General features: G+C 41.0%; 1 protein-coding gene across 1 annotated transcript in view; it reads left to right on the top strand.

The window, feature by feature from the left end:
- Positions 1 to 27,677, top strand: part of lrmda (leucine rich melanocyte differentiation associated) — a 212,019-nt gene that overhangs the window by 140,584 nt on the left and 43,758 nt on the right. The window contains exons 3-5 of the mRNA XM_078273595.1: positions 1,395 to 1,521; positions 2,923 to 3,062; positions 8,689 to 8,815. Of these exons, the coding sequence (XP_078129721.1) occupies positions 1,395 to 1,521; positions 2,923 to 3,062; positions 8,689 to 8,815 (394 nt within the window). The remainder of the gene's footprint in view (positions 1 to 1,394; positions 1,522 to 2,922; positions 3,063 to 8,688; positions 8,816 to 27,677) is intronic.

Raw genomic sequence — 27,677 nt, 5'->3', positions numbered from 1 at the left:
GCCAGAAAAAGCAAACATGATACAGCACTAAAGTGCCTAATAAATGGCTACTTACTGACTAATTAGTTGGACAAGGCAGCATCTTAATAGATCCAGGTGTATTTTTGTACACTACATTATATTGCAAGTACTCCTTAAGTTACTTTTCCGTAGTGAATGTGACTGTACATTATGCACTGCACCTACGCAGCTACCTGGTCCCTGCCATGCATTTGCAGATTGTCATGATAAAAGTGTTATATTTACCTAGCTCTATGTTGTTGTGTATTATGGCAGCCATTGACACTAGGCAGATCCAGCGAGGAGCAATAGTTCACGCTGCAGTTTGTCATGTTGCGATGTGACACTTTTTACTGGAATTTATAATTATGTAACCTAATGTTAAGGTTCTTTGTCTGCTTTTAAAACTAGAAACATTCTGTACTGTACTTATAATGTAGAATTTAGAAAATTCAGAGCTTGGAGTAAATTATTATTACTGTATACTGAAATATATTGAATAATTAAAAAGCTGGTGTTAAATTAAATGTACCTGTTGGGTGAACTGTAAGGAATACTTCTTAAGAGGTATACAGTCAGTATGTGTCAGGTTCTGGCAGATTTAAATGTCAATGAAGTCACCCAGGACACTTTAACATGGCATTCTGACAGTGTGAAGGATTAGACAACACACACACACATTGCCTTTGTGCACCTTCCATGAGTTGAACTTTGCAGAGCCCTAACATTACTCCTAACACCACCCTCCATCATTTGTATGCCTGTGTGTATGTGTGTGTGTGAAAGAGACAGGGAGGGAAAGAGTTGAGAGGACCCTTCACCCCTCTTTGCAATTTGTCATAAAAAAGAGCAGAAAGGCCTCCTTTGAAAAAAAGAAAGAAAAGTCCTTTGATGTCAAAATACCAATACTAACCCCTATCGCGGTAGAGTTGCAAAAAAAGTTTCCCTTTCCATTCCATCTGTGATTGCGAGTGTATTCCGGTTCCTCTGTGAAAATGATGGATGACAAGTTAAATTTGTGTCTTGGGAGTGAAGGTGAACTGTGACAGAGTGATTTGTCTTGGGAATGGAGGGTTAGGGTCAGGCGAAACTGGGCGCCTCAAGGCACAAGACATTGACAAATTCATCCTGCCCGCCGCATTTCTGAAGCCTTTTGTTTTGAATCCTGGCTACTCACAAGTGACCCCCATCCCTCATCCTGCCAGCTGCTGAAGGATGCCTCACCATGCCAGGGGAGCTCAGCACCACTAATTCTTGTCATTCACTTCCCTGACAGGCTCAGACCCATACTCTCCCGGTGTATGAAAGAGGGAGGCTGAAATATTTATTTCTGCACAATAACTGCTGACCAGATTTAGAGCCATAACAGTTTTCCTGTTGCCTTATCATTGCAGGTCACTGGCGGGCCTCGAAATGTTCAGTGAGCTGGAAGAGCTGGTCGTTGACAACAATCTGCTTGGAAACGACCTCCGGTTTCCCAGGTTACCTAACCTCCACACCCTAACACTAAATAAGAACCAAATATCCTTTCAAACTAATCACTCAGTCTATTTCTCATTTTGCCAACTTTGCAGACATATATCACAGGCATCAGTATCAGAATCAACAGTGCATTTTGTTTACATTCATATGTCTGTACAACCTGCCTTTGTCTCCGAGAACCAGTTTTTAATTTTGTGCCTTTGCAGGGAGCACTGTGTGTTGCAAAAGAGAGTGGGGGAACTTGGCTGTCACAGAGCTCCACACAGGACTAGCTTTTGAACCACAGGGACCTCTAGTGGAATCAGATTTTAGAGTCAACATAAGAGGTGTGATTTTATTTTCGCAGGGAATAAAATAGTGTTGAATTAAAACTACACCCTAAGAATAAGACCTTATCTAGTGTGATGTATTTGCTGTTTGGTGATATCAGTTATTTTAAATTTTAGAGAATCAAATCCAGGTTTTTCACATTTGAATCAGTTGCTTTATGCTTTATTACTCTGCTTTAACTCGCTGAAATAAAATGAATCAGTTATTTAATTTGTCACTAAAAGCACAAGAACATGCTCATATTTTCCCTCATTGATTATAACAGCCCTGTGTGTTCTACTTGCCACCCAAAGTAATCTGCAAAAACCAGAGCTCCACACAGCCATCCTAAATTCAACACATAGACACATTGCTAGGCTGTTTATGATCAGTCAAAAATGTGTGAACTTCCCTTCGAAGCTTCAGAACAGGTTTAGCAATGTGTCCTGTTTTCCTCTGGTTATGCAGATCCTACTGGGTAACGATGTTCACTCTCTCACACACATTCACACATACATACACACACACTTCCAGAGTCAACATTAAAACTGGGGCTCCTTGAAGTGTGCGTCTGGGACTGTGTGCTGAGTTTAGTTGTGAAGTGGTCGGCACATGCTAATAGGCCAATTATGTACATCCTGTCGTGGCACAGTGCCATTTTAAAGCTCGAGCACTGCATTAGTGCAGTTGTAGTTTGACACTTTGGGGCTCAATTTTCCAAGTGAATGTATTAGTGATGAATGTGCCTGCTTAGGGGCTGTTTGTTTTTACCACGTTTTGCAAAACTTTTCCACAGCACGGCTCTGGGAAGCACGGACTGTTTGAACCGCAGGGCATCCATCATTTTGTCACTGTTCTGCACCCGGCCACCTAGGAAATGAAAGAGATCGAGAGAAAGGGAGAGAGAGCAGCAGCCAAATTGTATCACTACTACAGTATATGCCAAAGCCTGCACCTTAAATTGCCCCTCTGCCTGCCCAGTCTCACAAAGCCAGTGACTAGCCCCTTTGAGCACCTCGGTAAATTTGACAGTGACATGTTTTAGTGCAGACAGGCCTGGGAGGGGCTGTGCGGGGAGTAAATGCTAATGTAATTAACAGCGCTAGGTCCTTGACATCCGCCCTTTGACACCTGACTGATATCGAGGCTCTGCTGGAACACTTGGCTGATGTGACCCCGTCACTGGAGTACCTAAGCCTGCTGGGAAATGAGGCCTGCCCCAACCAGCTGGTCAGCCTGGATAAGGATGAGGACGACTACCAGAGATACAGGTCAGTTACTACATGGACTGTGATGATGTTACACATAAATAAGGAACAGATAATACTCTGTCTCGTTCAGATAGATAGATAGATAGTGTGTGTGTGTGTGTGTGTGTGTGTGTGTGTTTATATATTTCAGTCAGACAGTTTTGATGCTAAGCTATTCAGAGTGATAGCTTTTTGTAAGTAATGGATTTGGAGATGTTCCCTTTTTTAACATTCAGCCCCCTACATTTCACAAGCAGACTGTGGATTCAACCACATCACTCTAAAAGCTTTGTCAACTGGCCCCTCTACACTCCAGTTTGCAAAATGGATTTCATGTGTGACTAGTCACCACCACAAATGAGTGTTTACTACCCTGCCTTACCAGAGCAGATGATGCATTAAACATCAAGCTAGGCCTCAAGCCATGCAATATGACCACCATTTGTCAGGGTCCTTTACATGAATGCGATAAAAGGCGAAAAGCATACTCTCTTTTGTCTGTTTTAGTCCTAAGTGCTTGTTTCTGACTCTGTGTTGCCTATTAATCATTTACCACGCATGCCTTTCTTGAATAATCCTTCTTCTCTCTTTTTGTCTCTCTTTCTCCCCCTCTCTCCCTTTCCCTCCCCTTCTCCCTTTCTCCGCCTTTCCCCTCTCCTCACATGCTTATCTTGCTGGTGAGGAAAGCTGTTCTGTTTTGACTGACAACGTCTAGGGTCCTGTAATGTAATATTCATAATGTGTCACATGATAAAACATCAATTTGAGCGTGATGCAGATTTCATGTCTGACAAGGTTAGGCTGTATGCAGGTCGTGACAGCACTGGCCTTGGGCAATAAATACCCAGCCCAATGCCTCGGGAGATCTTGGTCTCTCAAGTGAAATACCCTGGTGCATTGCATCGGTGCCCCAATTAGTGCAATGACATAGAAACATAGTATTCATTCACACAGTATTGTGTAGTCTGCGGGAAGGTTAAATGTTGTCCTGTTCTTAGTCGACCATGCGTACGCGCAGTGACCATTTGTAGTACTGCAATAACACAAGAGTTCAAGGCTGTAATATTATACAGTATGTTCACAATGGTTCCTGATTATGTGGCATTGTGCTTATAGGACACTGTCTCCTCAGAAAACTGTCTGTGTGAGTATAACTCAACCTCTGTCTTTTCTCTCTGTTTCTGTGATATTCTGTACAAAGATTAACATAGTTTTATGGTATATTTTAACCTCTTATCTTGAGGAAAGATATCAGTTTGTCCGATCTCCTTTTGTGGCAGATCAGAGAGCTTGTGCCTGAGGTGCCTCAACCACCAGCTGTACTCTGTGTTCACTCAACCTTTTTTGCTAAATGCCATACATGCAGCTGCATAATAATTACCCACAGTGTCTATAAATATTCTTTTTTTGCTTTTATCTTCCATAGATGTAATACATAAAGTACAATGATTGTTTGAAAACACTTCCTAACATCGTCATTCCAGTTAACTATTAGCTGAACCTTATTGCACAGTGCAGAGAAGGTCAGCTGAACAACAAATATAAAATGTGTATGTCTGTGTAGTTGGAATTTACAGGCTAAATACAGTACAAATATGGAGAATAATGTTTCCAACAAATACATTAATATTTACTTGTATTTAAATGTATGTCTGTGAGTTGTCAGTATGGTTTAAGGACTTCTCTCACAGAAATTCCTCTTGCCCAACTATGTAACTACTATCGACCAGTGGTTCTTAAAGTGGCGTCCATGGACCCCCAGGGGTCCTTGAAGGGGTTCCAAGGGGTCCCCAACAAAAAGGGGAATCATTTATTTTCACTATAATTACATCCATAAGTAACACAATGACAGATTGTATGACTATTTTGCTCATGGGTTTCATTCACTTCCTGTAATAAAACATCTAAAAGCAAAAATTCTATGATGTAGCAGACTCTGGGAAAAAGTCTTATTAGATGGGGATCCGTGGTCTAATTTGTGTCAGTTTAGGGGTCCCCGATGTGAAAAAGTTTGAGAACCACTGCTATATACTACTCAAATAAATACATGAAATTATAATTACAAAATAAATTAATACAAAACTTAAATTATTTTGTTTATTTTACCAGGGAAAAAATCACATTGAGATTAAAATCTCTTTTACAAGTGAGCCCTGGCCAAGAAGGCAGCACATAAAAATACACTTTAACGTACAACAAATAAGAGACAGACAAGGATGGACAGCAATAAGAAATAAGAAATAAAAACAGAAAATCACATTTTAAAACAAGCGCAAACATGTTGATATATTTGATGTAGGCACTTGAATTCAGTATGTGAAATAAAAACCTGCAATTTTAGCTGATTTTGTAACTGATTCCATGAAGTTGGAGCTCTGTAACAAAAAGCAGTTTTTCCGAACCCTGTTTTAGTTTGTGGAACATCATACATTATGTATCTACTTGATCTTAGATTATGTTGAGATCTACTAGATGTTAAGAATGTAGTTAAATATGAAGGAGTATGTCCAGTTATTGATTTATAGACAAAGGTCAGCCAATGTTTGAGCCTTCTTGTGTTGAGTGAGGGCCAACCTACCATTTCATATAATACACAGTGATGGGTAGAGTACTTAGCATGGGTTATAAATCTCAGTGCTGAATGATACACAGAATCCAAAGATTTCAACAGGGATGTTGTGGAGTGTCTGTAAAACACATCTCCATAGTCAATTGGCAAGAAGGTAGATTCAACCAACTTTTTCTTGACTTTCTGTGTGAAGCAGGAACTGTTTCTGAAATAAAAGCCCAACTTTAATTTCGATTTAGTGATTAACTGCTCAATATGCAATTTAAAAGACATGTCTTTCTCCAATATAAATCCCAGGTATTTGTATGAGGGAACTAGTTCTATTGGCCTGCCCTGTAATGTGTGGAGATGAGGCAGGAAAGGTCCATGCTTACGGGTTCTGTTAAAAAACATATATTTAGTTTTCTTATCATTAAGAACTAGCTTTAATGCATGTAAATTGAGCTGAATATTTTCAAATGCTTTTTGTAGCTTTAAAATTGTCTCAGCAGGTGATTTTGCAGAACAGTAGATAATGGTATCATCAGCATACATGTGTATATTGGCATTCATAACATTTTCACTGAGGTTATTAATATATATTGTAAAAAGCAAGGGCCCCAAAAGCCCTGTGGCACACCATAGTTAACAGTAAGTTTCTCAGACATGTAGTCATTTAGAAGTACACGTTGACATCTGTTATTTAAATAGCTACTGACCCAACCAATAGCAGCATCACAGAGGCCAATGCAAGCCAACCGTGATAATAAGATAACATGATTGACTGTATCAAAGGCTTTTGTTAAATCAATAAATAATGCAGCACATGATTTACGATCATCTAAAGTTGTTAAAAAAATTAAGTACTTTCATAGTGGCGGTGGCAGTACTATGATTTTTTCTAAAGCCAGATTGAAAGACAGATAGAATATTATTATCCAGAAACTGTTTTAATTGCTCACTGACAATAGATTCCAAAATCTTAGCTATCACTGATAATTTAGATATTGGACGGTAATTATCCAAATTAGAAGGGTCACAACCTTTCAGCATTGGTAGAACCAGAGCAGATTTCCAATCTTCAGGAACAATATTCTGTTCCAGAGATAAATTTTAAATACATGTCAAAGGGTCAGCAATAAGTTCTGCTGCAAATTTTAAAAATATACCTTCAATCTCATCAGGCCCTGCAGATTTACGAGTGTCCAATTTTTTCAGGGTCATTAAGACCTCATGACTCGTAATAGGCGTAAAATTGAATCTAGGACTATCCCATTGAGTAAGATACATTCAAAACATTTTGATCAGAAGATCCATTGAATATAGATCCAGCTGACACAAAATGCTTGTAAAAGCAATTTACCATCTCAGTTCTATCGGTTATTTGCCTTTCATTTATTGTTAATTGGTTCGGGAAACCACTAGATAATTGAGTAGGGGACAACGACTTAATGGTTTTCCAAAACTTAGTTGGGTTATTTAAATTTCTTGTTGTTTCATTAAGATAAAATTCAGATTTCGCCTTGCAAACTAGGGCTGTGCATTTATTTCTCAGAGCTCTAAAAACCACCCTGTCCTTATCTTGGCCAGTTTTTCTAGCTCTGGCCCAGGCTGAGTTCCTTTAATGAAAAAGTTTAGACAATTCCTCGGTGAACCAAGGATTATCGCAGTGCTTCACTCTAAATTTATTAATTGGTGCATGTTTATTTATCACCTTTAAAAATATTGTATGGAAATACTGAAATTCACATCAGATATTAAAACCAATTTATCCCAGTCACATGCAGACACATCATGCAAAAAACCTTGAATATCAAAGTTCTTAAAACTCCTTTTAAATACATGTTATATATATATATATATATATATATATATATATATATATGTATATGTATGTGTGTGTGTGTGTGTATTGTCTTAGAAACTTTTTTTTCAGTCATCTCTCCTCCACACTACCCCTCTCTCTTATCCTCCCTCTTTGGTTGCTTTGAGTCATTAATATCGCTACTGGCTGACAGAGCCTTGTCATCTGCTCTGACCCTGTGATGGTAGGTTACCTATGGAGAATAACCTCCCTGCATGTCTCCCAAGGGCATCTTCACATTTCATCATGGAAATACCCTGAACAAAGTCCTTTTACAGGGAGGTAGACACAGGATGGGATTGGGGCCTCTTGTATTTGAGTGCTGGTGCTCTCACTGGAAAAAGGAGCTCTTATTAGGGGTTAGGAACAGGTCATTTTACCCTATATTAATGGTCCCATCGTAAGTTATTAAGGGCCATGTGATATATTTTGTGTTTTATTAATTGTTTTTCTTTTTGCAGATAAGCACTCTAACTTGTTTTATGTTCTTTCAAATTATATCTGATGTTTTTTGTTACATTTGAATAGAGATATTTCCTGTTTCGAGTCAGTCTAAACGTGATCCCTGCATCCCCTCCTTATAATCCTCAGGTGTTGAAAACTTGACACGGGCTTTGCCATCTCCCCTCATCGCCATCGCCATCATCAATTTGTCACGGCTCTTTGCGCACAGGTCTTGTCTGTGCCCATATCCCCCGTCCTTTCTCACCCTCCACTTAGGTGCTGCATGCATGTCCTTTTTGGCTACCAGCTCAGCCTTGACATACTGGTTCCTCTATCCCTGCTTGCCTGTGAAAGGATCTGTTGTCATCTATGTATTCCAACCATTATCTTTTGACGTTTCTCTCCCTCCCAATGAAAGACAGAGTGTGTCTGAAAGCTTAGAGAGATATCTGTGATGCTGCCAGAATGACAGCTCTGGCAGATGGGTTGTATCTCCTTTCGTGCTATTTATATGTTGTACTTATTCTTATCAGCTTTGAAGGTTATTACATACAGAACATATCACCATTAAATCTGCACCACCATTAAATCTCAGTAAACACGTCTTCTTTTCAAGTTTTTTTGATGTGTGCATTTACATATTAGAATGTGTGTCAGTTTGATTAGTGTATGACGGTTTACACACTTCCTTAGATTCTCTGTTTCTCACTTTGTGAAGGATAGGCCTACAAGAAGACCTTTTAAGGCAGTGGTACGGTTCAGTTTTAAGTTAAATTGTTGTTTTCTCACAGGTACTTTGTTCTGCACAAGTTGCCCCAGCTGAAGTTTCTGGACACGAGGAAAGTGTCCAAAAAAGAAGTGATGGAGGCGCAGGCAAGAGGAGCATTCATGAAAGTGGTCAAACCCAAGTCAGAAGCAGTAAGTTAAGCTCTTTTTTTGTGTACACTGCTTTAAATAGTAGTCCCTCTGAAGTCCCCTCTGCCCTTTCTTCCCCTTTCTATTCTTTTCCTTTATCCGTCCTTTTTTCCTGTGCATGCTTGACTGTCAGTCTCCCTTTATAGAGGTCCTAGTGCTGTGGCCCTTTTGTAAAGAGTCTCTTTACTATTGCTCAAAGTGTGTGTGTGTGTGTGTGTGTGTGTGTGTGTGTGTGTGTATATGTGTGTGCGCGTGCGTGCGTGCGTGCGTGTGCGTGTGTGTGTGTGTGTGTGTGTGTTGTATCTGAGTGAGTGCACGTGTGTGCATGTGTGTGTGTGTTTAAATGTGTGTGACCACGGCCTGACCTGATTCCGTATGCATGAGTCCAGATCAAAGACGACGGGCGGCTGTCCGGTCGCGGTTGTGTTGCCAAGTGTGACATGGCTGGCGATTGGAGTGACAGCTCGCGTACATGCCGCTCACAATCGCTTAATTATCCCGAGCCTGTGCACTAATTCCTCGCTCTCTTGTTTTCTGCCACACAGACTAATAAGAGTTCGGGAGGTTCATAGATATACCCACTTCACCCCTTTCCACCCCTTTTTTTCCCCCGTCTTCCACTCCTTTGATAATGCAATATGAATGAGCGGCTTTTGCCTATATTTGATTTCATGTAATTGTAAGGTCATGAAATACTTACTGTGTGGATCAGCTAAGCTTTGTCGTTTTGAAGGTCTCTGGGGCTCTGACAGTGAGCCTGGGAGGTAAAAATGGATCCAGAGTAGCAAGAGCGAAGGCATCCAATGACAAATCAGAAGCATGTGAGTCAATGTCGGGTTTAAAAGTACACAAGGAAAACAAAATATTTATTGTTTCAGACAATCGGCTAAGCTAGTGTACTCTTTTAGTGTCAGTTCATGCTATGCTTTGTTCTTGATTCTTCATGCAAGTGGCAAGCGGGAAAGCAAAACATTGAAATAATTTAACCTCAGTCTGGCATGTTTGGTAGATGGAGAAAAGTGGAATGAAAACACTGTTCATCCACTTCATATAAAAAGAAACTAAGGACCTCGACAATGCTTTTTGGCAGGGTAAAGTCACTTTATAAGATTTTATTTACATAGCTTGTCAGTGAAAAAGAAATGTTTGCCTTTGTCGCCACAGCCTTAGATGAAAGGAGAGATAATCACTGATTCTAGATGACATGATGTGTGTGTTTTTCTGTCTTTGTGTCTTTGAACCTGCTGTATATGATTATTTATTCCCTATGCAAAGTAAAAGGTTACAGCTTTGATGAAAATGTGTCTACCTCCCATTGCACACAGTATTTTGTGTACCTAAACATACTTTTGCTGTCCTATTCACAGTTCCTTATTAGCAGTGTTTGACTGAGTCTACACAATACAAATAATTTTGCCAGGACATATCCCATGTCTAGGCCCTGGGATGTCACAGCGGCATTTCCATAACATTAGTTTTGAGTTAGATGAGATGTGATGCGTCAACTATCACGGACTTGATGAGCCATGAGTACCTCCCGGCTCTAATTGTTCACATCATCAGAGTGATTGTAAGCTGACCAATAGTGCGGGCCACCAATTAATGCAACGTCTGCAACAGAACAGAAAAAGCGAGGAGAGATGATGGCATAATTAGATATTTGTGTTTGCTTTTATGTCGGGTACAGCAGGGTGTTGCTTATAACAGTGGCTCATAGTACAGTGTCTGCCTTTTGCTTCATTACAAAGGAAGGTAATTAGCTGTCTCGCTGTCGCTTGCGCTACCATTTGAGTCTCAATTAGTGCAAGTATTGGAGGGAAAAAATACAGGACAACAGACGTGATTTAAAAGGTTTATTTATAAAAGTGTTTTGCCTTGCCTACAGTTATTTTCCTTTAAGACCTTTCTATGAGAAACCTCCTTCCTGCTGTTTACAGTAGATAAATTGAAACCACAGAAACAGCAGCAACTGCAGCAGGGTTACAGTGACACATGCCCACTTATGACAGCATAAATCTAAAGAAAGAGCCCCTGCTCTATCAGATCATTCCCACTGCAAGAAGTGTGTGTTGGAATAGTTAATGGACTCGCTATGAAAGAGACAGTGCTGAACTTTGGAGACCTCTCTTGAGTCATATCGGAGTGGATCGTGACCACAGTTTTAACTCCTTTTCAATCATGCCATTATGGCATGGCACTGAGCGCCACCACATGGTTCGGATAAAGCAGTTATGGTCTTTAGCACTATCTGAACGCCATAACTTTTCATACATTCCCAATGTTTTCCATGTTGCCTAAATCACAACCAGACAGTCGATTGCCAGTTGTTTGCAGGAAAAGGTACACTCACACAAAAAAACCTACAACGAAATTTGTGAGTGCAGAATTAGTCAAACCTTTACTGCTAAGACAACATTGTGACAAAGAGGAAAACAAAGCATTGTGATCAAATAGAATAGCCATGCCCATACACTTAGGATCATTCTGTCACTCTTTTAATTGTTATTGTGTGCCTTTATGCACTAGTGGGCATGACACCATAAGTGGGTAACACTGAGCCGTCTCTGACTTGTCCTTACGTTTTGGTGTTTGCTACAAACTCCGAAGGGGGTCATTTTCTCTTTCGGGTTTTGGTTATCCTGCATTTCTGAGCGGAAAGGACAAGTAGTTGGACAGAAATAGAGGCAAAATGACAAAGACGAGCGAGAGAGAGAGAATATATAAATACCTGAAGTAAACAAAAACAAAAAAAACACAGTGGGGACGATTGAAGTGTTTTCCCAAAACCACAACACTAAGCAGAGTCAGAGTGGGAAAGCCTTGAGCTGTATTTTGGGAAATTGGGTGTGTTGGAATGCTATAATGTGATAATTCTCTTTGAGGATTTAGAGGTCATGGAATGAAATGGCGTTAAACCACGTAGAGCCATTTGGACTGTGTTGGGCTGCCTTCGGAAAATACATGTGGTACTTTTTGGATCCGTTCCTCTACCTCCCTCCACTCTGCCACGGAGCCCACATTATGCTGTCGAACCCTTGGGTTAAACTGGCCATGTCTATCAAAACACTATGACAGCACATTCTGTTTTCAGATCCCAAGCACTGCTAAAAAAAAGTGCATAGCAAATTTAACTAGTAGAATAACATTTACCCCTTGCCACATGTTTAAGAGTGTTTCACAGTGAATGAAGTAAGTCTATGGTCCCCCTCACCAAGCACAGCTTGGTAGCTACGTCAGCGGGTATAAATGTTCCTCGGATGTCACTTAGATTTTGCCTGGACGAAGTTTTTGACTTGATTTTCGAGCATGAACACAAGTTCTTTTCCCCACATCCTTCCGTATAATGTAAAGCAGACTGCATTGCAGGGTGGCTTGAGCCAGCTCCTGGGTCCCATGAGTCTCTGCACACAGGGCAACGGTTCTTCAAGGGAATTGACAGTGACAGAGCCAGGAAAGTCCTCAAGTGGATCTTTTCAGTTCTGTTTTTTCTTCCCCAGACACTAACCTATTTTACTCTGCAGCAGACAGCAGTTCATTTTAAGTTTGCACCAAAGGGAACAGGCCAAATCTAAAATAGACTGCATGGTTTTAGACCCATGAGTGTGCATTATGTGATGCATGATTGTGTCTTTTTTACAAAGCAGCTCTGGAAAAAGGAGGAGGCATTTTGCTATAAGTTGGTTGTTTTTGCTTCTATTTCAAGTCTCAAATGTGCCCTGTAAAGTATGTTGCCATGTTCATCTCTTCTCCAGAGTTATGAGTTCCCTGAAGCTCTCAAACATAACAAACGGCATGCAATATAGCACTTTGTGAATGTGCCTTCAGTGGGTTTGCTGAATCATTTTACTGAACAAATTTGTCCTCAGAGAAAACTCAAAGAATATGGTTCTCAACAGGGGAAGGCAATATTACCCAACAGATTGGTGCGGAAACAAGTTTATAACCACTCTTCATTCTCTGCTAGATTCTGTATTTGCACCAGCTATTATGCATACAGAACCCTGATTTGTCACCTTTCTTTCCTGACCCATTCCTGAATCATTCCTTTATCAATATGTATACAGTGGGTCGAATAAGGACAGCAGTGCGGATTGTGTAGGCGTTGTGGACAAACTGTAACCATACTGAGTGCCTGTCTGCTTTATGTTCAGACAAATAAACTCGCTGACATATTATGATCTGCTTGCTTTCAAATTATGTTCTTCCTCCCATCTTACTTAATGTCTTGTTATCTGTTAATTGCATGACTTTAGACACTGCTGTTCCCTGTATTTTAATGACAGCATATTCTACATGTAAAAACACAGCTGTTTATAATCGTTTGGACGTGTTTAGTTTGTATGTTAAAGCACACTGTTGTTTGTGTCAGATAATTCCAAGGAGCCACGTGTTCATTCTCTCAGCTATGTGAGTCTGTCTGTCAGTATCTGAGCTGTTTGTGCCTCCATGTGTTTTTCTGTGACTGTTTTTTTGATTGCTGAAGTACACGCCTGTCCAGTGTTTGGACCGGTGCAACAGGCCTGGTTCTGAGCGCTCTGGCAGCTTAAGCTGAGGGGTCAAGTAGGGGTTATAAGCCGGGAAAACAACAGCAATTAGAGGGAGTGACTCAAACTGTCCACATAAATCACCCAGGCCCTGCATATCATAAACACACTGTAAAACTTTAAAGCACAATTAATTGTAAGTAATAGCGCCAACAATGATTTATTGCCTGTTTCAAAGCCTGGAGACACGGGGTGCATGACCTGAGTGTCACGACGCTCTCGCAAGCAAAAATGATTGATGTATTACTCATTTTTGGCTAAACGAAGAGCATAAAAACAAACATGTTTTTGTAAGGGTTTTTATGAGACACTGAAGTGGCCGCGTTGCATTAACTGATTTTCCTCTCCTTCTGCTGGCATGCAGTACAGAGAAGGAACGCCTCTGTGGTGAAGCATTTGTTGTCTCGACGTCTCTTGTGTTTAGCGGTGGAGTTTGAGGCCTGTCAGAAAACAGGCCAAGGCTGGCCAGCAATAATGAGATGTCTCCCTCTCCCATTTTGATATAAAGTTTTCATAAACTTTGACAAATCATGCGATCGTTCACATAACTTTTCTCTTCTTTTTTTTTTATCTGTATAATGTAAGTCTTTGTTAAGTTTTTATTAGTGTATTCATATTAAGTGCCTGGGATTGGCAAGCTACAAAGCTTTTGCTTTTTACACATACTGTTCCAACTAGATCCTTTATTAGCCTTTGGGAAGGGCCGAGTTTTTATAGTGATTTTGCTGTTTTCAGAGTTCTTTCAAGACACAGAAAACTACAGGGAAATAACACACTTCCAGTTTCCAGTATCATTGAACACATCACTTTTTAGACATGCAAAGAAAAATCTGCACACGCAGCCCTACGTCTCACAGTCATTATGTTCCACTATAAAACTGAGCTATTTCTCATTGCATGCCAAGGGCTTGCAAAACTTACAATCCCTGTACATGCACTGTGGCAACAATATCATAGCCACTAAGGCATCTCTTCAATTACACTTATAATCAAATGATGCTTTTAGCTATTACATAGTGCAGCGTCCCAGTGCGTTGGCCTATCAGTCCAATCAGAGCTAATCCTCACTGTTGGTCTCTTTGGTGACAGGAAGATGCTGCTAGCCTAATGAGAGACAGCTGGTTTCTGTGCGCTATAAAAAAATATTTTTTCACCCCCTACTCCACCGGGCACAGAAATGTGCCAGACTTTAAATCTCTTGAAGAGATCAGTTATTTATTTGCCTGTCTCTTTTAGTTAATGTTGACAGTACACATTGATCATTATTTCAGCACTCACATGTATAGTTTACTTTTGAAGTTGATTGTTATGTGCACCATCTCGAGGCAGCTTTGCTTTAATTCACATTCAGATTTTTATCAGCTAATTCAAGTTAAATTGTTGTTGTTGTTGTTTATGACATGCATATGTTGATATGCTATTAAGAAAGTTAATGAATGTTAGAGCTTAAAATCTGTGCTAGATGAGGTGGATAGAGTCTATACACAAGGGTCACTTTTGTTTATGATTTACCATAGGGCCCAAAGGGAAAGTTGTACTTAATCAGTGTGAAACCCATAACGGTTTTTCTCAATGAATATGCACAACCATGGTGGCATTGGACTTTTCTTTTAATCCACTATAGCAGTTGTGTCGGTTCCTCAGTAAAGTGTTAATGGAGTCTTCTTTCACCAGCGTCTTTCATGAGCATGCAACAGAGGACAGCACTAGAGCTGAAAGTCCCTCCACTGAAGTTTGTGCTTACACAGACCTTCTTTGTGGTTTTTAGAGCTTGTCAGAAATGTCAAGCGCAGGCTAGAAAAAGTATATTGTTTCCAGCCACTTGGATTCCTTTCTTCCTGACATCTGCCACTCTGCCGAGATGATAAATTCTTGCCTCATTAAGCGTGGGTGTGGGATTACAGGCTGACAACACATTAATCACTGGGCTGGGTGGCAGCAGCCCCGCACCAGCTACAGGCATTGTTAACCAAACTTTTCTAATGTGTCACTCTTCTCCCTGACAGCCCATAATCAATCATCCTGATTGGCAGGGCTGATAGATTACACTATTTATACTTTGTGTAATGAAAGCTAGCGTTTCCACCTACTGTCATGGTGGGGACGATGATAGGCCACACCGTCCACTTGAATGGGAACACATACAAAAAGAGACAGAGAGAAAAGAAAGGGTAGGCAGACCTTGGAGCTGCATTGTGAACTTTAAAACAGACACTGTTAAGCTCCATGGTGGGGGGGTAGTATTCTGCGAGTCTGTATTGTTCCCCCTGCACGGTATAGCTTAAAGGCAGTCTTCACACCATCACTGAGCTTTTGTCATCTTTGTCACTGGCCGTGCTCTCGCAGGTAAAACTATGCTTTGTCTGCGGTGGGATTCGGTTTCCTCGTGACCCCGTTGATGAGGTGAGGTTTTGTTGTCAAAGCCTCTTTTCTGACAGAAAGTGAATGATTTACACATGTATAACAACAAAATGACAGGACACCATATACTGTATGTGTGTACTTGTCAGAGTGCAGAGGTCGGTAGGATAATGGATAATGGATTTCCCTGCCTTCTTACCGAGGGCTTTAGAACTATGTTACATCGTTTTACAACACCCCCCTAGCAGCCTATTTTTTGCATGGGAACTTGTGGATGAAATGACACACTGCTGGTAGCCTTTAAACATAATAAGGTTATGTTTCTTTTTTGTTCATTTTCAGCCGTACGTCTTTGTCTGGAATTAGAGATGTCCTCGGCACACCGAGAGAGGATATTGAATATGAGCCTTTCAAGAGGCTGCCAAGCATTTGCAAAAAAAAAAAAAGAAGAAGCAGTCCATGTTTTTGACAGGTAGTAAATCTGAGATGTTTCTTATGAGACAGTGTGCTGTCAGAAAATTAGTTAACTAGACCATATTATGGAGAGCCAGGTAATTTACCCTCAGAGATGCAATTGCAAATAACTAGCAGGACGCCGCATCCCTGACCTGACATTGCTTTGTGTATAATGCAAAATCTAGTGACATGCTCAATGGGTTCTGTCAGCTACAGGATTGAATTCTCTGCCTACTGTGTCTCAGTTTGGAGCATGCTGGTCAATTATTTCTGAGGCTGTCAGTGCGTAGGGAGACACTGTTATTTAGTATGTGTTAACTTGGCATCATTAAGACACTCACCTGACAGAGAATAGCACACCTGAACATTATTTATTTTGATTCCCCGACAGGGGTAACCTTCAAACATGTTGACCTCTCCCTATTTTTGCGTTTTGTGAAATTCCACTCGGTCCATTAGAAACGGGAGCTGTCGAGATGGTGGGGAATCAAATGACCGCGAGTCGTCTAATCTAACACGGTAATGCGCAAGAGAAGCTTCCATTTGTTTTGACAGATTGCTCTGATCACATGGTGGCAGTTCAGTGTCTATCCACGCTTGCCAAGTAGACATTGCTGTCCACACAACATCTTTAAAGCACATACAGAAATGTCATATTATCGTGGATCCATGTTTTTGCTCGCAAGCACAGTATTGAACACTCAGAAATGGATGCAGCGGTTTTATGTTGCTGTGTATTCCTTTTCAAGTGGTCCTCGAACAGAAACACTATCCATGCAATCTTTTATCTTCACTTTGTGTAAAAAGCCAGCTCCATTGCATGTGCATGTGAAAGAACTAGCTAATGGATTTTTCAAAGTTTAGGGAGCTCAACAATCAGGTCAGAACATATGATTACGATCTTTCTGACTAGAACCTCAATGATGTTTGGGCCAAATGACGAAGACAAACAGTGAGGTTTGGACATAACCAGTTTAAATTTGACCTCTGTGGGAAAATGAGAGTTACCATTCTACCCATCACGTCTTCCAACACCACCATCACCTCCACCACTAACCAGCCCTGGTGATGAATGGGAAACCTGATCGAGTAAAGGCTCAGCATCACCTCTGTACAGCAGGATGACAGGATTAGGAGTTGACAGCCTCTGTAACAACATCTCTGCATTTATCTTTTCCTGCTCTCTGTCTTTCTCTCTCTCTCTCTCTCTCTCTCTCTCTCTCTCTCTCTCTCTCTCTCTCTCTCTGTCTCTGTCTCTTTCCTCTCAACAAGTCAGACTACTCTATAATTAATGTCCCTGAGGGCTATCCGCAGGTCAGGCAAGGGGGGTGCTGTTGAGACAGGTAGTCTTGACACCTCCAGCTTTGTAGCTTATGCATGCGGGTGGGTAGATGGCTGAGGAGGGCTGAGAGAGGCCAATGATGAGGGCTAGAGCATGTTTAGGTTGGAGGCTAAGACTGTAGGAATACTGTAGGTTGAAGGAAAACTGGTCTCGCTGTGCGACCTTTCCACTTGAGAGACAAAAGGGATGTTTTTTCACAGGATTTACCAGTCAAATCTGGAGCATTATGGGCTTAACCTGTCAGGAGAATCACATTTGAGTGACAGAGAGGCAACAGACAGTTTCAATATTGTCAGCAGCACACGCATTTAGCCTAAGGAAGGCACTTTATGTTACATAAATTGTTCAAGGGTGGTTGATATTTAGTAGGAATGGTTTTAAAGAGCACTGAACAAATATAGGCTAGGCTTTATTGCATCTGGTCTAAATATTCAACCACTCAAAAGTTTGTGTAGCAGTCTTGTTGATGTGAATTCAGTCTCACGCGTTCTGCCGCGCTGCCTATCACATTCCTTTTTCTCTCTTTCACTTTTCTGTTCGTATATAAGTTTAAAGTATGTCCTTACACCGTGCACCTCTCATATGCATCTGTCCAAAATCCACACACTCTCTCCCACTCTGCATTTCACAAACACTGCAGCCCGTTTTCCCCCCAACAATCACACTCTGAATAGCCACTCATCCCTGCGTTTTTTTACTGGTGGAAAGGCGTTCTCCTCTTCTTCTTTTTTTCCTTCTCAGGTTTTGAATAGAGGGAGAAAAAAGGATGAGAGAAGCATGGTGATGAACACGGCGATGGGAAAATTGGACAGCGATAAAGAGGAAATTAAGTAGAGACGGAGGAGGTGGGGGGAAGACATGCTTGTTTAGCAATGGAAATATGTGAAAGAGTGAGGGCTGCCCAGGTTGCACTCGAGGTCACTGCGGGGGCAGAGGGGTCAAGTGACACTCAAACAACATTCTTCTTCGTCATTTGTGGGAGTGTTGGAGAGGGCTGTGAAGGATTGGCATACAGCTACAGGACACATATGGGCAGTGAAGTGGGTCAAGATCTTTAATGGCACAATGTTTCAGTGTCACCAATCTGCAAAGAACATATGATCTTTGTTGGGTTTTGTTGTTGTGATGAGAGCTTAGAGAAAGTTCTGATTGGAATGGTTTACCTAGGTCTTTTAGATCTATCTCCTCTTTTCACCAGTTTAAAATGTCTCTTCTTAATTATTTGCATACAAGCTGCAACTGTTTTCCTCATGCTTGATATTTTTTTTCTTTTCTTTTTTTCTCAACTGTCTATATGAATGACCTTAACTGTTTATTGTCTAATATCTAATGGTTGGAATGGGGAGGATATGGGTGGTTTTGGTGTGATGGAGAGCTTTTGTCTTTTGTCTGTCAGTATGTATGTATGTTTGTGATGTATGTTTTTCTTGAGGTCCCCTCGAAAATGAGATGGCACATCTCAAGGGGTTTTCCTCTGAATAATACATTTGTGAAATTTGTGAAAGTAAAGTGATCCATCTTCTGAAACGTGTGATTAAAGTACAGCATCTGTACATGCTCAAACAAAGACTATTAAGGCTGATAATTTTTTATCAGCCTGGCTTTTTTTTATTTTCAGTGTCAAATTATTTGCATTCTTAATTGGTTATCAAAGGCGTTATAACCTCTGATAGTTTCATTCAGTTTCTATTTGCAGATGGTGTTCAGTTGCAAGCTGACTCGTAATGCCTCTTCCCAGAATAGGTCTAATTTCTATGGACTGTACCATACTTAAGAAATTGAATCACAGCCAATGAGCTGTAGAGGTCTGTACTAAGATATCCTGTGAGATGTACCGTAAGTCATGATTAGTAACACATATTTTATTTCAAACATAACTTCTCCAGGCAGTGTGGCACAAAGGTTTGTCATTTCATCAAGTCTGATTAAGTGAATACAGGATGTACTGTACTGCGGTACTGGCAAGCAAAGCCATTTGGACACACAATGGATCTCGTTCTCTTTATTACTGTTTGTCTGTCTTCCCTGTTCTCTTTTACCTCACAGTAATAAACTCCCAGAGGTGTCCATAGTCAGACAGTGTTGACCTTGTGGCACACAACCCATTTTGTCCCATTCTGTAAGATCTATCTTTTATTTTGTTAAGACCTACAACTGTAACACATAGCCCAGACATTTAATATGATATGATAATAGGTATCCCCTGGGATCACCTGATATGCTGTTTCCATGCAGCAGACATATGGGTAGGGCACAACGGGCATTACTTCCCTGCGTTTTGCCTGCCAACTGGCAACGTCAGTCAATAGACGTGTTCGGTGTAACCTGAGAGATGGGCCGAGCTGCGGCGGCTCCCACTTTCATCACACCTGTGCTAAAAGCGCGATGAGGAGCAGCCTGTCCATCCTGTCCATCCCCCCCATGAGGGAATATTGAGATAGCAGTGGATCAGATGGGCTCACATCCTGTCAGACTCATCAGATTTCAGGACAACTGAGTGCTTTTGTCAGCTAAATTCCAGATGTCTTCTTTCTGTCTCTAGAAGGGTTTTCAAAGATAATGTGTCTCAGGACTTGACCGCCCTCAAACAAAAGTACCACTTATACTGCACTGGCTCTAACTAATGCTAATGGTGTATGGTACATAATTCATGAGTGTGATCAAAATATGAAGTCCTAGCCCACAATCCAAACCAAACCAGCAGGCCAGAAAGAGGGATGCTCGTTTCATGAAAACACCCTTGTCTTCAGATCATCCGCTCATCTCCTCCAGCTTCTCTCTTAGTGCCCTCTGTCACAGATGTCATTCTCCCTGACACCTGTCTGCCCTTCCCTCTCGTCTCACTGTCCCGTCTCCTTCTCTGTGGGGTGGAACTGTTTGTTTTTGGAGGTTTGTTTATGGGGGGAAGGAATACCCCGCTGCTTTAGGCCGCCTCTAGTCTTTCAGCTCATCACACGGAACATGACAGCCCTCCTTCTCTTTGGTGCTGAGATGAGCTGTTTCTCCTGTCCCCATGGGGAGTCAACATTTTCTGCTTCACTCTCTCCTTGAACTTCACTTCAAGACAGCGGATCGATACTGTGTGCACAAGCAAAAGCTACCTGCTTTAGGCCGTGTACACAAACATTGTGTAATTTTGCAGTGATGTGGTTCGAGGTTGTATACCAATTCAGTCCAAGAGGAATTTATGTTTCATTGAATGCAGTTATTTCTAAGTAAGTTTCCACACATGAACTGCCCTTGAATGAAAATTCAGTATTAACTAAAACAGGCTCTTTTGGAATTATCATATGGATGTTGGAGGCAAAAATGTACAAATTGTACAAAAAGCAAAACAGTGGTACAAAGTTGTATTTGCTATCATATTTGAATTAACACTGTACTGTATAATACCCATATAATCTGCACTGTTTGGACACTACAGCTTGTAATTATTGCAATAAAATTAGGCCTCAGTTCTGGTAAACATGAGCAGTGAAAGGACTGCAAATGTAAATGATGTGAAATCAGACACTGACAACTTGTAACTTGTAATTATGCTGTTTTGCTGACACACAGTGTAATTATGTTGCTTAATTTAGCAATGATGTGTTAAACACTCAAGTGTTGCCATTTATAATGCCTCTGAATTAAATAGGAATTCAATACCCTTAAAATGCAGCGTATTACAGTGTATTTTTGCATGTATGTCTGTCATGGCTTCCACTTACAACCAAAGGCCCAGACCATGTTATTTGCAGACAGGGGAAGAACTTAGGTTCTTGGAAAATTGTTAATACCAATAATCATACTGGGTGGTCTACCACTGGCCTTCTAAGGCCTCCAGGACTCCACCCAGCAAGCCAGCTCCCAGTTTCTTTCTTTTTTGGGTAGCATATTTCAGTCCTTCACACTTTTCCCTCTTTCTAGCATTTAGGTTTCTCTTTGGAATATATCAGCACATCAGATAACCTCAAGGTATAACAGTAAAACCTTGAGTTCACACACATATTCTCAGGAGTTGTTTTTGTATGGCTGGTGTGTGTGCAAGTTGTGTGTATTTCTTCTTTTTTTAAGACTGAATCAGCTGTTCATACAACCTTCTCACATAGCTTATACACAAATACACACACACACACACTACTCAGACATACAAAAGCCCATTTGCACGGTAGCAAACACAAATTTTTGCACAAAAAACACTCACCCACCTAAAGAGGGGGCTGTGCCTCCGGGGGCCACGTCAGTTACCTGCTGACACACAGGCTAGTGATTGATGAGACGCCGGGGGCGCTGGAGTAGACTTTGTCAGCTGCTCATAATTTATACATCTTATCTCCATCAGAAGAAAAGACAGAGTGCCGCGTTGTGTATATGGAGATGAAAACACTGGGCTTGTTTAGGCAGCGGTGACAGGGTAGCTGCTAGCTGTTAGCCGTGGCGCAGAGTGATAACTCAGATTGCTATCTGTTAGCTTTCTCACCAGGTCCCTCTGTGGCCAGAGCCTTCACTCTTTGCCTGTGACGAATCCTCTGTCTGTCAGTTGTTCTCACTCACTTTCATTGCCTCTCTCTTTCTCTCTCTATCGCTCTCTCTCTCTTTCTCTCTCTCTCTCTGTCTCTCTCATGTTTCCCTCTCTCTTTCTGTCTCCTTTTCTCTCCTCTCTTGTGTCTCTATTTCTCCATTCTGTGACCCTTTTCTCTTCTCTGTCTATCTCCTGTCACATTCTACAGGCCAGACAGGCCACAGCCTCTGCTGAAAGCTGCTGGCTCTTCCTCAGTCCACTCACAGGGCGAAGGTCAGGGCAGAGGCATGGCTTGAGTTACAGAATAATTAGCTCTGTCAGCGTTATGTTGAAATCAATGATCAGATGTTGTGTGAGGGTGGGCCAGAGGATTTATTTAGTACAGGCTTTTAGATTAACATTCTCAGAGTTCTTTTGTGTTTTATGTATTTTAAAAATGGATATTGTCATTAGGGTGCAATTGTCATGTTGTATTGTATTGTGGTATTGTTTTAAATAGATCATTTCTTTGTCAGCCGTACAATAGTCTGTAACTTTATGGATGATTAAAGGCTCAGTGTTTCAGAAGAAGAGCACACTGTCCCTCTGATGAAAAACAAATGTAGCGTCTTGTAGATTTAGTATTTTTGGTTGTAACTATTGTGATTTTTTTATTTTGCTGTTGTTCAAGCCAAGAAACAAAGACATGTATTACTGATCCTTCATAGAGCTTGTCAGTGGTAAATTAATCTGACTTATGTTGCCCTGTACACGCAGTGTTTGATATCGCCCTACTGAATGTGAAAAGAAAGTTTATCAACCCACAGAACGTCACCTTACTCTCCTCCAATTGTCTTTTTAGCACACTTTGTTCTTTCAAATTGTTTTCAGATGTTTTTAAGAGTGTCAGTTAACTACTGCATCAGCAAAACAACTTTGATTCCATAACCCCTTCCCACTATTGATCTTGCCTTGTAGATAAAAGAGTGCTCTCTATGATATCATGCATTTTTCATTGTGGTATCAATGGCAGCCTTTGCATTTGGCATCCCACTTAGCTTAAAGCTATACTCACAAATGCTGTCTGTTTTGCTCTATTGATTCAGAGGGTTTGCATCTTGTATATTTGAGATATCAGTCCCTTGGTATCATTTTACTTTGTCTTTGATCATTCTGATAGCTGTAAACAGCCACAAAGAATCAAGCAAATTATTCTAATTAATGTTTTTTTTTTTTGGTGGAGATTAGTATTGTGCTTTGCATTAAATATTCAATTTGAAATGTTTTAGCATAATTAAGAAAGTGTGTGTGTGGCAATTTAAATCTCCATGACTGCTCAGGCTACTGCAGCTGCTTTGCCCGTTTGGGCAAATATTTGTACATGAATACGTTTTTCAATATGACACACACACACACACACACACTGAGTGCACTGCATCTTTTTCTTGAGAATATGTATGTACTGTTATGTTCATACCGTATTCTTACCAGACACACACCTTGAAGGAAAAATTGAGAATAGAAGTCCAATATTACCTTTCTCACCAAATAGTAGTTGACATTGTAGTGCTGATGCTTGTCAGGTGTTAAACAACACTTTGGACCAAGGACAGACAAATGAGAGAGTCCTCCTCTCTAATAGAATCTAAAAAGATGAAAAATATAGTGCAGGAGGCAGGAAGGACTAGTCAAAGAGGTGACCATCAGCATCTCGGTAAAGAGGCTTGGCAGCCTCCAGCCTGCCAAGGTGTAATTGGAGAGAAAACATATATGGGAGCAAATAACCCCCTGTCAGTGGCATTAAAAGGAGATGTGACGACTGAGAGCCCTGCCAGCTGAGCACAGCAAAGTGGAGGGGAAGAATAAGGCCCATTAAATGGAAACTACTTGGAGCAACTGTACATCCAAATATTCAAGATAATTGTTGACCGGTAGCGGAATAGAGCATCCATGTTTGTTTGTTGAACTTTACCTTAAGAGAAAAACAGATTACAACTATTGTCACTGTTGTTATCCATTCGCTGTCATCCTTTGATTGATTTAACAGGTCTGCTTTGATGAGTATAATTTGAAAATGGTAAAGGGTAACATTAACAGTAGAAATGCCCAGCCCTTATTACTGTGGAGTGACATCAAGGTAGGTGAAAACAGCCAAACAGGGAGGGAAATATGACTCTGTCACACTGTCATGACTGTTTGACACACACTGTCAAAACTCAGAACTGAAAAGAAACAAGCAGACACAATTGAATAATTTTAACAGATAGATGGTTTTACTCTATGGGAAGTGGCACTAAACTTTTCCTATTACATAACATGCATTTATTCTCTAATTGTACCACAAATAATATGCACAGTATTTGAGCTTTTTATGTAAACAAGTAGCCCCTTCTTAGGATTTCTGTGTGGATCTGAGGACTCTGTAGAAACGTCCCCATTGGTGCCATTAAAACCCTTCTAAGCCAACCTTTGTTTGGCAACTAATATATCTCTACTAAACAAATTTACCTAATGTTCTCTGTTGTGCTCTTTTTCCCTATTTCTCCCACGTCTACTTCACAATCATAACAAAAGAATGTGCCTGTCTCTTCTGAACTTCCCCTGCGTTTGGAACCGACCTGACCCCACTATTCAACTGAGCATGTCAAAATGTTAATGAGGATCCCCCCTAAAGCGCTTAGAGGTTAAATAAAGTCTTCATAGTCTGTCGGTCAAAATTCAATAATTTATTTACTTGGCATGTTTCCACTTTCCCTGCCACTCTGCCTCAATTCTTGTTCCTATCCAGGGACAGGGCTTGTCTTGTTGTGTTTTGTTTAATTTTTTTGTGTGCAGGCAGCTGTGCAGGCAGCCTTTGTCTGTGTGCGAGATTGCTGCTTTAGCTCGGTGGCCCCTCTCATTAATCATCCGGTCAGACTATTTATAATGCGGCAGCCAAGCCGCCACCTCGGTTGCCATTGGCTTTTGTCACCGTGGCACTCTGTTTTGTGGCAGGAGGAAGCCTAATTATTAACTGTTAAGATGACAGCCAGCACTGTTCCGTCAACATGGCTGGCTGACAGTGAGAGTGAAGTGATAGCCCGCTGAGCAGCCAAAGACCTATAAAGCCATAGACCTGTACGGCTCAATGTAATTTGCTTGATCTTAAAAGTATATTATGACAGTTTGAATTAAAGTTGTTGAAAAGTTGTAAATGTTGTCCCTTTTGACATTTTTATATTTCAATTAATCCTAAACCAACATGAAAATTGCCTGATAAAAAAAACATTGAAAATATCAAAGTAGGTCATTAATATGCATAAACTTGCAGCTCTTTTTATCTATGAAGTTTTTTTTCTAAAAACAACTATCAAATGTTTGCTGCAAACATACATTCTTATTTAATCAGGTAATTATTTTTCTGATTAGATTACTGAGGAAAATTGCAGGCGTAATTTCTGGAGTCACCTCAACATTTCATTGATGGTGCTCTCTAATTTTGTATGAAAGGATTCTGGCAGAGGCTGCCAGTCATGATGAAGTCTGTTTTCTTATTATTAATCAGTTAGGTTCATGCTGGATACATATAGCATGGATAATTAAATCACTCCCTGCCTGTCTACGCAATTCCATATCTTCAAATACAAGGAAGCTTGAGATGGCGCTAGACTTGAAGTGTCAAAAGGATATAATATGTATCTTTTTGCGGTGGGGGGAAAAAAAGAATTAGGAAAGCCTCCTGAAGAATGACAGTCTTTGTTATTTGTCTTCTGACTCCTTAGCAGACAGCTATCAGGAAGAAAGAGAACTCACTGTGCACCACCGAGAGAGGAAAATATGTGAGTCAGACTTTCCCCTCCTCCCTCCTTTCCCCAAAGCTTGAGATCCCCCTTCCAAAAATGAAAAGGATCAAGTTGCCGTCACTGTCACCGAACAAACATAAACTTTTCTGGCACCTAATAAATAGGCAGTGTGGCATTGTTCTCAAAGCCAGACAGGTGTGTCTGCCTCGGTGATGATGGATTCCACTATTCTGTATGGAAAGCCTGTTGGCTTTCTTGTCATATGTTGTCACACATCTCTCTCCTGCGAGAGAAAGGTTTGAAAGATGGCCAAAAGTAATTACACAGACGCTTCCCTGATGCTGTTGCCATGTGTTTTCTCCTGCTCATCACCACTAAAGGTAGGAAAAAATCTGTTACCCACAGCTATATTTCACAGGGAGACGAGGAGTGCAGACATGTTGGTGCTCTGCTGCTCTTCTTGTTGTGTTGATTGCCAGCTCATTAACCCGTCAGGTTTATTTATCCTAACTGTGAACGCTATCTTTTGGAAAGGGCCCTGGGCAGTAGGCCCTGGGCAGTTTTACTCATCACTAAGGTGGAGCAGCAGGCCCTGATCTGGGTGTGTGTTGATGACATTATTTGCACCTGAATGGCAGGTACATCAACATCTCCTTGTAAACGTATCAAAAGAGAGACAGTGGCACCTTTGTTCTCCTCTCAGCCCACTTGGGTTGCTGACAGCTTGCTGATGGATATTATCATTCTTAATGTCAGTAAATAGTGCCGTGCCAGATAAAGAATCAGTTTCCTCTTGGTACTGGAGAGCTCATTTATCTTTCTGCAGCTCACCCTGGCATATGCCGAAATTGGAGCTGGAAGTAGTCTTCCATTTCAGTCAGAAAGGGATATGTGTTTTTTTTCATCACCATCACCTAATCTTCCCTATATGTCCCGTTTTTCCCCCTCGTCTCTGTCTCCCTGCTTATTTTGATTCTGAGTGAGTGAAACTTAACTGGGGGAAAATATAGAGCTTAAGTCAGTAGTAATATGTTAGGACAACTCTTGATTAGATTCTGTCAGAGTGAGGTCTTTCTGTGTCTCTCCTGCACCAGCCTCCCCATCCTGGAACACTAGCTTAACAATGAACAGCTATCAGGCCACTCAAGAGCCCTTCCATGAATTTGTTACCAAAATAAGACCCTTGTTAGAGTGATACTTCTTCAAAGGGTGAGCCACAAAATGATCTAATTGTGCCTCATGTGCAGTATATTCTCCTGCTCAAAGGGGGGGTCATGCATGTAACGAGTTCTTGCAGAGGAACCGGGATATAAAACCTGCAGAAAATAAGCCGTTCTATAACCATACAGTGGCCACCAAAGGTCTTAGAGACATCATATTGAAAAGGTTAAACACTGACAGTGAACAAGCCTAACATGGTGGGTACACAACCTCCACTGAACAGCAGCAAATGATGGCATTTGAAAAAAAAGAAAGAAAAGGCACCGGAGAAAAGTTTTATTTTAATTTTAGACAAGAATCAAAAGAGAATGGGTAAAAACAAGCCACACTGACAAGGCTGGTGCATCAGGGTCGCGTTGCTCGGAAAATAAAAGACACACACAACTGAGTGCTTTGCTATAAGTGCGCAATTCAAAGCACCTATCTCCATGTTTTTCCTTTCACCCCTCCCCTCTCCAATCCTGTTACCCCCTACCCTTTGCTATTATGTTGACAGACAGCATTGATATCCTCTGAGCTGGTGATAGATACGTCATATCTCGGGGAGAAACTGGTTTGTCCTCAGCAGGTGACTATGCGGCTCCCTCATCCTCCCAAGTAGACAGACACACATGACACTTTTCGACAGTCTCTCCCTGATAGCACTTTGGCATGCAGCTAGAATCAAAGGGGGCAT

The sequence above is a fragment of the Sander vitreus genome, chromosome 17 (genome assembly GCF_031162955.1).
Source record: "Sander vitreus isolate 19-12246 chromosome 17, sanVit1, whole genome shotgun sequence".
In the NCBI taxonomy this organism is placed as follows: Eukaryota; Metazoa; Chordata; class Actinopteri; order Perciformes; family Percidae; genus Sander; species Sander vitreus.
This window is presented reverse-complemented; position numbering and strand designations above follow the sequence as displayed.